The sequence below is a fragment of the Pteropus vampyrus genome, unplaced genomic scaffold (assembly GCF_000151845.1).
Source record: "Pteropus vampyrus isolate Shadow unplaced genomic scaffold, Pvam_2.0 Scaffold195, whole genome shotgun sequence".
Classification (NCBI taxonomy): Eukaryota; Metazoa; Chordata; class Mammalia; order Chiroptera; family Pteropodidae; genus Pteropus; species Pteropus vampyrus.
The window spans coordinates 803,988-817,702 of NW_011888976.1; the positions used below are offsets into that span (position 1 = coordinate 803,988).

Below are 13,715 nucleotides of genomic sequence, written 5' to 3' on the forward strand. Positions count from 1 at the left end.
GAGCATCAACTCAAAGAGAAGCAGGCATTAAAAGGAGGTGGTGGAGAAAGTAATTTTTATACTATAGATCTCAGTGTCAATACCATATCTGGTAATGTGGACGAATAAGAGAAGGCAGGAAAAAAACGGGAAACAGGAATCTTATCGTTGAGAGGTATTCGAAAAACAGTAGTTCTTAGCTGGGAGAGAACATCCAGTTCTCTCCAGGAGGTAATGCAAGTGATAAACGAAACACCTCTTCAAAGACACATAGATACACAGAACATTCTGCAGTCTCAGGGGCTCATGGACGGGTCCCCTAGAGCAAGAACCAGGGATGCTAGGATCAGGACCACAGGTCTCTTGGGGACAGGTAGAACCACCTCCCAGGCACCGTTGTGGAGAGCTAATGTGAGCAATTGAGAATGAGATGGCTTTCATGACAGGGCTTACCAGTGATTTCTCCTTTCCTGACTGCGAACGGAATGACCAAGTCGAAAGGTTTAAACCCCAGGCCGTTCATGTCGCTCACTGGGACATAGGCCTCTTCGGTGACCTAAAAACAGGAAGCAGTGGTCACTGGGTAAAGAGGACAACAGCATGGGCTAGTGAAGCTATAGCAGGCAGAGCAACTGGGAATTTTGTAAGCCAGTGCAGCCAAGATTTGGGGATGTGGCTGTCTGTGTGGTACGAGTTTTATATAACTGGCCCTGAGGCCAGAGCAGAACCTGAGGGATTGAAGAAGTCATGCTGACCAATTGCTAAAAATCACTAGGCAGTTTGCTTGTAAAATTCCCAGCAGTGCCCACGGGAAAGTGAAAAAGTGAGACACAGAAATATCTGTGAGTCCCAAGAGGCTCCATCTGGAAAGGTTTAGTTGCTTGTGGCCTGGAAAAGAAGGTGTGTTTTAAGTGGCAGAGAGTAGCAGCGGGTGGCTTTCCCCTTGAACAGAAACCAAATGTGCAAAAGTAGTGGCTTTGAGGGTCAGGAGGAGGGCTGAAGACAGCTGTCCATCTTCCTCTTTAAATGCAGAGACAAACTATATGGAGCATGATCACAGACATGACGGCCGGCAATTCGTGGAGCGTGTATGATGACATGGGTGGGTCTCATTACAGAGAAAGCAGGGATCATTGTGATGGATTGATCAGTGAGAGACAAACCAATGACCAGGACACCCAGAAGGCTTAAGCAATCCCCAGAAGCAGGCTGTAGCTTTTCTGAAATGAAAGCTGAGTAAACACAGAAATGCAAAAAGGGAAAACAAAAACAAAAACAAAACAAAAAACCAAAAAGTGTACCCAGGGCCTGAATCCAGGGGAACATGCATTTACCGGTGCCTTCTCCACAGCCGTGACTTCCCCATCTGTGGCCTGGTTGGTGGCAAATGGAGATTAGTAGGGAATCACATTGGAGGGACATTGCTTCTTAGCAGATTCTACAACCTGAAAGCTGCTTCCTCCCCGTCTGCTCCATCTTTCACAGCAGAGATTCACTTGCTCTACAGTGAGCTTACTTTCTTCCTACCCTTGGGGTGAGCAAATTGGCGGCCTCTCTTCGAATGTCAAACTCACATGCCCTTTGAACCCACAACCCCACTAACAGGGAAGTCCATAGATATGTGACGCATGCAAGGGTTTTACTGGAGCTGTTTGTAGTCATGAAAACCTGAAGCAACCTAAATGTCCATCTGTGAGGGAGTCAGCTAAGTAAATTATGTAGGTCTACATAGTCAAACACTGTGCAGCCATTCTGAAGAAGCAGTCAGGCCTCATGAATTAATATGGAAGGCTACCCATGGCGTAGTGAGGGAAGAAAGCAAGTTGCAAAGCAATGCGTATGGTGTGATCCCAGGCACAAAACTGCTGTGTTTGTTGTACAAATGGAAAAGCTAATACTACTTACCCCTGCAGCATGAAACTGGGAAAGAGGTCTCTTGTGACTTGATAAGTATCTATAGTAGTTAATGTTTTAAAAGTTTTTATAAATTCATTTCTTTTTAAATCATAGACTTCATGTTCCTAATCCAACTGCTCCCTCTTCTACCATAATAAGCAACAAGAATCAAAAGGCTTCTCCTTTGGAGGAAGGCTCATGTGCTCACGTTTACTCCATCTTGTGTATTTCATCATCTGCAGAAAGGGGGCTTCACTTACAAAGGCAACTTTGTGAGCTTCGACATTTGGAACAGCACCCCCTGCCCACCATCTAGGGCCCCCTCAGGACACGCTGACTGGGGAGGAAGACCTTTCAATGGCTGTGCTACTAAGACTTCTCAACAGTGACAAGCAGATAAACTGCTAGCTAGACCCGTGACTTCATGTGCATGTCTTCTGTATGATGTATTTAATTGAATTAGCCTGCTGGGTATCCTAAAGACATTTGCTGCAAAGGCAGTACTGAGTGTTCGTGTCCTTTTGGCCTCAAGACTGTAGAGGGAGGCAGGGAATCTACCTATAAGAAGCCAATGAACAGAAAGTCAGTCCACCTAGGTAAGGCTGGAGAAAGCTTAGGACAGGAGAATAAAGACCCAAACCTGGTACTGTGGGTGATCCTCCCTTCTGCCGTCAGCAGTGGTTAGGGGGCAGTGTGCCTACACAAAGTATCCTTGTTCTGTGTACATTCTTGGGTCAAGAGGACATTTATTCCTAATGAGTTTGGTGGCTCCCACTTCAGGTAGCTGACTTGTCTGCTAAAATGATCTGCGATATTTTCACACAGATTTTCTCACTGAGATCCTCCTAATGTGGTCTGTTATCGCCAGCTCATCGCACCTGCAAGGGCTGTGACCTCTGCTCTTCTAGCCTATATAATTCTAAACAACCAGATAAAACCCACTATGGGCCAAGGAGATTCTTTAAAAAAAAATCACAACTGGGATCCTTCTCCATAAATGAAAAGAACATCAACTTTCTAGCTGTACTTTTTTCTGCCCTGAAGGAGAAAAACACTCCTAAATGAACAGTATCAAAAGTTGACAGTGTTTGTAATCCCTGAGACATAAAAGAGCCTCCAGACCTCTGACACATGTAAAGATAAACAAATGTCTATGGAAGCAGGGCGGCGGGGGGAGGGGATGCTGCGGGGGCGAGGAAGCTACAATAGATTATAGACTGTTTAGAAGACAGACCTGGGCTTCTGTTTGGAATGGAATCTTCATGCCCTTCTCCATTGTTGCGTAAAGTATAATCATTAGAAAGGGCTTTGAAGGCTGTGTTAAGGCCTATGAACTTTGCGGTCAAGTGTGGCCACTGCCTGTGGCATCAAAGGACACCAGGTGAAGGGGACCGCACGGTGCTCAGTGGCTGTCTAGAGTGGGCACTTTGGGCTCAGCAGGCTTGAGTCTGATCCCTGCTCCTATACTTCATTTGCAAAAGGCCCAACGGTGCTTGTTTTGAGGGTTAAATGAGGGAATGCTCATAAGGTTTCTAAACCTTTTCCTGGTTGAAGAATCTTAATAATTAGAAGATCTCCAAGTCACTCAGATTGAAAATTAAAGGGCCAAGTCATGCTCTGGCCAAGAGGTGTGCATAATGGTTGCTCTTTTTTTCCAGAGATGTTTCTAGCTTCAAAAGACAAGCTATTTCCCCTTATAGCCAAAACGCAACTGGAGGTACATCTAGTCCTGGGATATCAAAGTCAGGTCTCCAGAGAAAGCAGCATTAGGAACCTCTCTTCTCCAGGCCATGGAGATGGGGGAGGAGGAGGGAGGAAGAACTAGCAAGAAAAAAAAAAAATTGTAATGTTTTACTTACAAACATTTTTTGTCAAAGTGTATCTTTCTGAATAATGCTTAGGCTAGGACATTGCCTAAGACCCTTAGCATGATGGATCTTTGGTGACCAATAAGATTCCCTAAAAACTCTTAGAGCCAAAGGGTCCTGGGATTCTAGAGTGTCCTCTAGGACCCTACAAGGTCATGACCGCTGAAGAAAAAAATTTTAAAAAAAAAGTGTAGAAGGGGATGTGCTAGCCAGAGTTTAATAAATGGCAGCTGTTATTGTTTCTGCTAATAGTAGCATGCTCTAGAGAAGAAATTTTCCTTACCATGACAGTGAAGGGGCTGTTGGGAATATCAACACCACCAAAGCGCACATAGATTACATAGGTGCCTGGCTTGGCAGCTGTGTAGAAAATGTCATAGGTGCCATCCTCATTCTCGATGACATCAGCCTCAGCCTCAGTGCCATCTGGGGTCAGAACTGTGCAGGTCACTTTCCCCTTCCCAGCGGTCTTGGCATCAACCACAAAGCCCACTTCCTCCCCTGTTTTCACTGTGGAGGCAATTCCGGGACCTGGAAAAAAGTTCAGGAAAAAGAATGGAAGCTTCAGCTGTGGACGATCACACTGGAGGCCCCAAAATAAATCACATCCATTCATGTTGTCTATATCTATAAATGTTACACCTTCAGTGCCGCCACACAGAGTTGTCCTAGAGATCACCTGGGGAAGGTGATGCTTAAGGGAGCATTTCATCCATTACTTATCAAGAATCTGCAAGCTCTGAGTGTCAACCAAATGTTGGATCTGGTTTGCCAGAATTCAAGGGTATGGGGATGAAAGTTAACTTTCATCAACAAACATACTGGGCATTTTCTTAAGTGTCAGGTACACACAGAGGTGAGCTAAACCCAGTCTCTGCTCTTGAGATGCTCATAATCTAACAGTGCAGATGGACGTAGGCCAGGCATTGAGAATGACAACTCAACCTGCTATAGAAATGCTGAGACGAAGCTAAGTTACAGGGGGGGGAAAAGAAATCAATCTTCAGAGAAATGTCCTGCAGCACATCTATGTAAAAGTTCTAAGAATGTATATCCAAGGGCTTTCTGAGAAAAGAGGAAATGGCTGAATTCTGTAGAATGGGTGCTTTTGGCTAGGGGAGGCTTACAACCTCTGTCCCTAAACAATGACCAGTCTCTCTCTCTCTCTCTGACTTGTGGGCGCCCCTTTACACAGAAGCCACACAACATCAGGGCTTGCAGAAAAGTGTAAACTAAAGCACACTGGTAAACAAAAAACCAAAACGATACCACTAACAACAAAAAACAAAATGTACAGAAGCAACAGGGAGTGATAAGAACATGTTCAGACAGGAGTGGTAGAAAGGAATCCTGAAGCTAGTCGTTGCAAGGCCTTGAATGACAGACCCAGAGGTGTGGCCTATATAAACCCCCAGTCTGAGCAGAGATTTACTCAAGATTCTGCCTGACCTAGGGGAAGGGAACAGAGACTGAAAAGCAAGGAGGAAGTCCCCACCCAATATTAACATGCCCTCAGGTTAGCCAAGGCAATCTAGTTGTCTCTGGCACAGCGTAGACCTAGAAGGTGGCAGATTCACCAGTGTTTCAAAATTTCTCAAATTTTGTAGTGAGCGAGCCAAAAAGGGCCAAAGTGAGAAATCTAAAAGCTTTCTCTGAAAGCTAAAATATTGTCTTCATTCAGAACAAACCAAGATATGAGAGAAGTAGAACACATCCAGGGTGGACTATATTTGATTTTACTTAAAGGAAAGCAATTGTTTCATTTTGGAGATGAGGATTCACGTTTTGACATCTGCTTGAAGCTTCGTCAGAGTTTTAAGAGCTATACCCAGAAATCGAAGGGCTCTAGAAATGGAAGGAACTGTAATGCTCAAGTATTCCTGAAGAATTCCTGAGAGATTTAGACATAAGTCCCAAGAGTTGAGGAAAAACCTAGATCCTTGAATGTGTTTCTCTCATGCTGGCCTGAAGTGATATTGAATAACTGAACCATCTACTCATGAAAGGCATAGATTTGCTGCTTTTCATGGAAACTGCCATCACAGCTGAGATCTCAATACATGCACTCACTTCAAAAGTAATACAATAATAGCTTCCATGTATCTGGCCCTGTGCTAGGCATTTTTCACATCTGATCCCATCTAATCTTTGCAATAATCCTGTGAAACAGTCTCTGATCCTTAGAAGAGCTCCTTGAATTTACACGTTCTCAGAAAAATCTTCAATCTAAGTCTGACTGAAGCTCAGAGTGGTTAAGCATCTTGCCTTGATCACACAGCTATTAAGTAGCAGAGAAGGACTAGACTGTGGCTTTCTGACTCCAAAGCCCACATTCCTGACCTTGACCTGCACTCACCTGTGGCCAGGCACTTGCTGGCATCGCCCGTCTGTGTGGCCCGGATGCGGTAGGGAGAAAATGGGATATCATCCCCTCCGTAGGTGACCCCAATCATATAGCGCCCAGTCTTGTCGGGGATGTAGGTGACGGCATATGTGCCATCTTTATTGTCCTGGACAATGGCTCTTTTGGGTTTTCCCTCTTGGTCCTGTGGATCCCAAAGAAATGCTGTTTAGGATGCTGTCATCAAGAAATAGAAACCATTCACAGAAAACCTTTACACGTTTTGCCCATTAATTAGTGCCTCTAGTGGGAGGAAACAGAATTACTAGCTTAATACAATTTGGGCTTGTTTTGTTTTTTGTTTTTTGGGTTTTTTTGGTGGGGAGAGGAGAGGGTTGCAGATCCCTTTAACACCATGATGGACATGGTCAATTTTTGGTAATTTTTCTGTCAAGCAAAATTCACTGATATATAGGGAGGCAAGGGGGCAGAGGCTTTTGTTTGCACAGCACTACATTCTCTCTCCCTTCTCTCTTCAGTAACAGGACCTAATTCTGAGCTAGGTGCACTGCTCTCAGAATACGAGACTCCACTTCCTAGCATCCTTTACCACTAGGTATGGCCACACAACTTGTGACAAATTTCTGGCAAAGGAAAAGGGAATGGAAGTTTTGGGAGGGACGTATGATAGGACAATTGAAGAAAGATGATTGAGGTGATTTCTTCCTTCCTCTGGCCTGCCATACAAATCAGATGGCCAGAGCACCAGCAGCCTCATGGTCCAAGAGGAGGCCTTAAGGATGGATGCCACACGCAAGGACAAAGGAGCAGGGAAACAGAGCCTGCTTCCTTGATGAGCCACACAGCACTCCTGGGTGCCTTGCCTCTGGGCTTCTTTAACAAGAGAGGATAAGTCCATGTGTTTAAGCCACTCTTATTTTTGGGTTTACAGCAATATATAGAACTTAGTCCTAACTAATCCAATGAGTAGTATAAAACATTTTAAAATAAAAACACAGGAATAGATATAACAGAAAGCAAAATACATAAGAGTCACTAAAAACGTGGTACTTGGAACTATTCCCTCAAATCTCTCAGGCAAGCATATTTGTTTTCTTGCATAATTACTGATTCTCCGGTGGGAAAAATCTGTCAAACATTGGCATCAGGTCATAAATTGGTTGTTAATACCCTTGTTATTACCCCTGGAGAGGAAATTAAGTCTTATTAATGAAGTCTGACTCCAGAAAATAATTCAAAGTTACCGTTATCTGAACAGCAAGCAGGCCTTCTCCAGCATCTCTGGCATCGATTGCAAACTCCACAGGTAGACTGGCAGGCACACCATAGGAACTGAGGCCAGGGCCACTGGCAGTCACTTTGCTGGCATCATATGTGGGAAGGACCTTAACCTTAAATGGACTTGATAGACACACATATACCCCAAATCAGTATGGATACATGTCAACCTCACTACCTTTGACCTGTCTTACACAAGGAAAATAGATTGCAAAGGAGATTTCTACGCAGATAAAATGGTGAGTTTTGTCAATGTCTTAAGTCCAGCAGAAATTTACAGTTATGAAGTAGGAATTATCATACAGCAAACTGGCTTTCCCTGATTGCATTCCAGGGGATACAAACTAGTTCTAAAATTAGTTTGGGAAACGGGGTCAAATACATTTTATCTACTTATATCATGCTAAAACAATGGTCACCAAAATGTTAACAGAATACTGTAACTTCAATTTTAATATTTTATTTCATCCTCTTTTCTATTTTTAGTATTCTTTAGTGTGCTATTAGTAAAGCAATACATAAATATAACTTATAAATCATATTTCCACATAGCTAAAGCTATGTACATATCTTTGTGTAATGCTTACTTCAGCAGCACATATACTAAAATTGGAATATACCTTTATGTAAAATATGTATATTGGGGGTATAGGTGAAACTTTTGAATATTAAATATGATTTAAAAAAATCTTTGAAGGCTGTTCAGAGACATGAAGAGCTTATGCAATATTTTTTGTATTAATATGAATGAGGAACAAGGTTTCTATCCAACACCTGAGAATGTTATTGTTAACCAAATCCTCAAGTAAAGAAGTAAAAATCTGTGCCCTAATCAGAAAACTACATGCAGGTCAGCAGAACTAAGACTTTGATAAACTAATGCATTCTTTGTTTTTTCAAAGATTCCCAACTCCTTAATTTCAGCTTGTCTTTAAGTTAATAATGGATGAAAGAAACAAGGGTGGGCAGAGTGTGCAAGAGAGCAGGAGCTACAAACATCAGGACTAGTATGTTGTAACACCTGTGCGGAGCACTCAGGTTCTCAGTGACACCTGCTGATTGGATGGATGGATGGATGGATGGATGGATGGATGGATGGATGGATGGATGGATAGAGTAGGCCACCAGAACAATGCTGGCAAACTTGCAGAGGAGTGGGCATGAGTCCGGTACGGACCTCTTCCCTAAGTGTCAGGAGCTTACCTACGAGGGATCTCTTCATCAGCATATTTAACAGAGACCATGTACGGCCCTTCCTGGGATGGGGTGTAGGTTACCGTGTGTGTGCCGTCCCCATTGTCCACCACATTCACTGGCTCCACCAGGCCTAAGGGCAGAGATGAGAGGTCTTAGGAACTTCCTGGCCTCCTCTACACGTCACCCTGGGCTGAGTTCAGAAAGGATTACATTCATCCCCAAGAGCTATTGGTTTCCACTGATGAGTAACATCAAGGCAAGCAAGTCAAATCAAAGGCCTAAGAAATCACAGGAGACAGGATCCCCAATTCACGGTTGCAGTAATGACCCCAAGAGACACTTTTAGCTTGTTATTTGCTGAAGTACACTCAGTTCGCCCTAGAGTAGAATTAAGGAGACTGCCCGCACTTGTTCCTGGAGGGAGTATGGTGAAGATGCATGTTGCAGACATGCTATATCTTTTCAAGCTGGTTAAGCATGCTTTGAATGTAGAAAATTTTACCCAATAGCTGAGAAAGGGCCAAAGAGTCCAGAACTCTGAACAGCAAAAAGATTAACCAATCGGCTGGCCTGTCAAGACTTGGGGCTACCTCTGAGCAAAGACCAAAGGTGCCAGCATGCCGGGTGTAAGTGCAGGGCAGGTGAGAGTGCCAATATCATGGGGTGAGGGGACTATCAATGGGATGCCTGCAGGGGATGACTGGAGATTATTCTAAAGCATAATCAGGGCATGCATTGGGTTGGTAGATTCAAGATCCCAGTTTTCTAAACGTGAGCATCAAGGATGGATCAACTGCAGGGTAGGTTAACCAAAGCATAGCATACTCATTAAGCAAAGCAGAGGAAGTAGGTATAAGACAATTTCTTATACCTACTGAAGGTAGCAAGAGGCATTCGGGTTACATAAATTAGAGCAGCAGCCAATAGGAAAATGCAAACCTGTCTCCATAAAGTCACCCTTCGGGTCACCTTTAAAGAACTCTGAAATGGCTTTCAAGGGGCTGCGCCATGACTGGGAATCTGTCTCATCAGCTAAAATTAAAAGGCTGTTACTTAAGAATCCTCCATAATAAAAGTACATATCTAAGTAAAGCTTTCTCTCTCTGTCTCTCTCTCTCTCTCTCTCACTCTCACTCACACGCACACGCACACGCACACGCACACGCACACGCACACATACAGGTCTTGAAGCTCAGTAACTTTTTAGAATCGGATTCCAGTCCCATGATCTCATTTCCCTCAAATCACTTCTACCTTGCGTTTTAAGAAGCATAACCTCCTGCTGAACTAACTCCATCAAGGAGAAAGTTCTTCTTCAAAAAAGGAAGCTCCCCTATCTGCTACTTCTGTGAAGCCAAGAACACATCACTAGGGACAAATTCAGATAATTTAAGAAATTCAGCAAAGAATGGCACATTGTAAATGCTAGAAGAGGAAATGTGGTTGCACCAAAAAAGGTGAATTTTAACGTACTTCAGGGCCTTGTTCTAAAACGGCCTGCTCACCATACCAGACTCCAATTCTGGGCTGCCAAAGGGTAGACCAAACTGCCAACAAAACCTGTCCCCAAAGAGACCTCTCTCTAGAGAGTTGGGACAATGACAAAGCCATGTGTCATGTAAACAGAGTGAGTATCTGTCATTTCCAGAAAGTCGAGGTATGTTCCATGTCAGCACCGAGGCATCTCAAACAGGGGTATCGCCTTCAAACTCGCCACCCACCTGAATTCAGACCAATCCCAGTCACCTCACCAATGCTGAGACATGTACTGGAACAGCTGCATAATTATTATATGTGAGAGCCCAAACACTACCTGCTTCACACCTCACTACCTTTAAAAAAATGAAATCAGACATTTAAAGCCATATTATTAAATGGGGGGAATAAGAGACCACTAGAGGAATAACGAGCCTGTCTACCTTTTAAGCAGGAACTTCTACTGTTTAGCTAGAATATGGAGCAATAAAATAATTTAAGAAATTTAATTTTAAGTTCATGTCCAAACTCAAAACCACAGTGCCTGCTCTGGGTCACACTGCCTCTGCCCTAGACAGATGACTGTCAGCCGGAAGGCAGGATGCATACTCACCTCGTGGGCCCAGGACCCTTACTTCCAGTGGGGCCAGGCCAGCCTTGCTGCTGTCCACTGTAAAGGACTGCAGTACACGTGCTCGAACGCCAGAGCCCAGCCCAGGGCCCGCAATCTTGACTTTGCTGGGGTCCACAACATCTTTCACAGGAACCCTGAAGGGGCTGCCTGGAAAAGAGGTCACAGGATTCTGAGCCGCCATTGACGTTATCTGGACTTAGCATGAGAGCAGCCAAGAGTAAGATAACTTTTAAGTCCAAGATGGTAGATATCAAGCATTCTCTGCAACTCTCATGTTCCATGTCCCAAGCAGACATCATCAATCAATCGCGGCAGGCTTTCCTCCGGATGTACTCATCCCAGTTGATCCAGTGGTTTCAGCAGCAACCACCAACAGACCACCAGAGGAAACCATTATGTCATTGCGGGTAAGACAGGACACCGTGTTAAAAATAACCCCACTACGGGTTTGTACCAGGCCAGGAAAAACTGGGCTAATGTTTAACAACCAGAATTCCCATGAAAGTAAATGAGAAGCTAGCAGGTAGCTGGATGTTTCACAGCTGTACCTCACAAGTTACCTTAGCTATGAAATCTGACACTAAGACAACCAACCAACACTTCACTAAATGACTCTGCCTGGAAAAATTCTGAGGTCCAGGAGAGGCTGACATTTGGCTCTGAGAGGCAACAGAGAATTTGAAACACAAAAAGGCACCATCTATATCTGATGGGAAAACTTGCAAATGGGCCTCATTCTGCTGGTATGCTCAAAAGATGGCCGTTTGCTTCAAGCTCATAGGTCAGCCAAACTCTTACCCCCTTCTACAAGGGGAATTCCAAAGCTGATGGCATCCACTAGATTTTCCCGATAAAGTTTAAATAGCTTTGTTGCCTCCACAACCAGAAAATGCTCATTTCCACTGCCTGCTGCCTGGTTGGAGCCCAAGTCATCTCTCTGGCAAAAGCCTTCCACCCACTTTCCAAGCTCTAAAACTCCAGAAGGTACCCATGGCTCTGCATCTTGTCACTGAGTCCTGCTCTCTTTCTTCACAGCAGTTACCATGAATTTTAGTCACATAGACACTACACAGGAAGTTTCTGGAAGGCAGGAGCTTTGACTGGTCTCCTTGGCTAGGAATTTAAAAATCTATACTGAAAGTTTCAGGAGAAATATCATTTCAAATGAGTTAAGGCTTAAATGAACATGAGTGCAATGACCCTGAACTGAATGTCAATGCTTTCTGATCAATATAAGAGAAAAAGTGTGAGTGTGTGCGCACAGCTGCACACGATAAAAGGAAAGAGCAGACAGAATGAAGAAAGTGTCTGGTTAGGGAACAACTCAGCTTCTTGAGAAGTCAGTCCAGAAACCCAAAAATAGGACCCTCAGCCTGCTCATCTCCCTCGGTCTCACTCTGGCTTATGGCCTTCAGGACAAAAACAGCACTGATCCACCCGAGGCTCCTCCTGCCCTGGGCTTCTTGGGATGGGACTCTGTCCTTTCTCACCACACCTGAGACAAGGCATAAGCTGACTCAGGAACAGCCTTAGCGGCCTTGGACTTGCATCCACAACACACCACACACTCACCTACCCTTCTAGATGTGTGTTGGGTGGCAACTGTTTCACTAAACAAACACAATTACAACCTATGGAAATTCCCCTCCTGGATCATGAATGTTGGAGAGCCCTTCACTACTTAAGTCATGTATTTTTTTATTGTTTGAATTATTTATAGCAGTAGTTCTCAACTAGGGGTGATTTTTGTTCCCCACTGGACATTTGGCATCTAGAGACATTTTCAGTTTCACAAAATGGGCCACTGAATACCCTACAATGGACAAGACAGTCCCCACAACAAAGAAGTATTCTGTCCAAAATATCAACAGTGCCGAGGATGACAAACCCTCTTACACAGTAAGTATATATACAACATCGTATATAGGAAAAAAGATAAGATAAGATAAATATAAATAAGAACCAGTCACAAAATAAAGTGGAGATTTCCAACTTTGTGCGGGGAGTGGGGGAACAGCTTTCCTTTAAATTCAGAACTAGGTCCTCCAACACATGAACAACCATTTCCGGTCAAAACTCCAAGCTAATGCTTTTTGGCCATATTACCAGTCCTACTGAGAGGTGGGATATTCTTGGAGATGCAGCTCTAAGGAAAATTCTCCCTCTGCAGAGACTACAAATATCAGACTACTTTTCTTATTCAGAGAGGTAAGCAATACCAAATCCGCTTTCATGGAAAATCAACTATTTTGGTGGTTCCTTTCTGAGGAATAGCTTACCAGGGATGTGGGCTCCTCCATATGTAATATTAACGTCGTAATCCCCTGGAGCAAAGGGGGTGTACTCAGCACTGCAGCTGCCATCTTTGTTGTCTCTGCAGTTTATCTTCGACTCTGACGGTCCTTCAACAGTTATGCCAAGCCCGCCAATTCCAGCCCCTCTGGGAAGTGTGAAAAAGAAAGCAAAGTAGTACTAGTGGTTTATGTCAGTTTGCTTACTGCCAAAATTTATTTCAGCTCCCTCTACAAACTTCCCACTTAGCCAATCCAACTCAACTAATGTGGCCCCTCTCACACAGGGAATTCATCAATGGGGTAATATAAATAGAGAGAGCTTTGACTCCTCCTTTCCAATGTGTATCCTTCATTTGTTTTTCTTATCTAATTGCATTGGCTAGGACTGCAAGTAGAACTCAGTAGGTGCCTTGTGACTGGTTTTAATAGGAATTCTTCTAATATTTCACTTAAATATGAGATTGGCTGTATATTTCTACATTATCAAGTTAAGGAGCTTCCACTTAGTCCTGGTTTGCTCAGCAGTTTTATGACTGTTATCAAGTGCTTTCTGGTTCCTTTTCTGGTACACTTTCTCTGTAACATAAGTCTCTACAGAAGAAAATGCCTCCAATATAATGAAAAAAAAAAAAGTGCCTCTCAAAAGTTGGGAGATCATGACACACATGTAGGAAACATCTCATAAAACTTTTTTAAAGCAGTTAAACTACCTAGGACTACTCCTTTTAGAA

General features: G+C 43.6%; 1 protein-coding gene across 1 annotated transcript in view; it reads right to left on the reverse strand.

Moving 5' to 3' along the window:
* The window catches only part of FLNB (filamin B), a 133,107-nt gene that overhangs the window by 25,262 nt on the left and 94,130 nt on the right, over positions 1 to 13,715 (reverse strand). Inside the window, exons 24-31 of the mRNA XM_011371826.2 lie at positions 12,970 to 13,130; positions 10,670 to 10,837; positions 8,587 to 8,710; positions 7,350 to 7,506; positions 6,100 to 6,289; positions 4,027 to 4,274; positions 1,314 to 1,352; positions 433 to 535 (exon numbers count right to left, since the gene is read on the reverse strand). Coding sequence (XP_011370128.1) covers positions 433 to 535; positions 1,314 to 1,352; positions 4,027 to 4,274; positions 6,100 to 6,289; positions 7,350 to 7,506; positions 8,587 to 8,710; positions 10,670 to 10,837; positions 12,970 to 13,130 — 1,190 coding nt within the window. The remainder of the gene's footprint in view (positions 1 to 432; positions 536 to 1,313; positions 1,353 to 4,026; positions 4,275 to 6,099; positions 6,290 to 7,349; positions 7,507 to 8,586; positions 8,711 to 10,669; positions 10,838 to 12,969; positions 13,131 to 13,715) is intronic.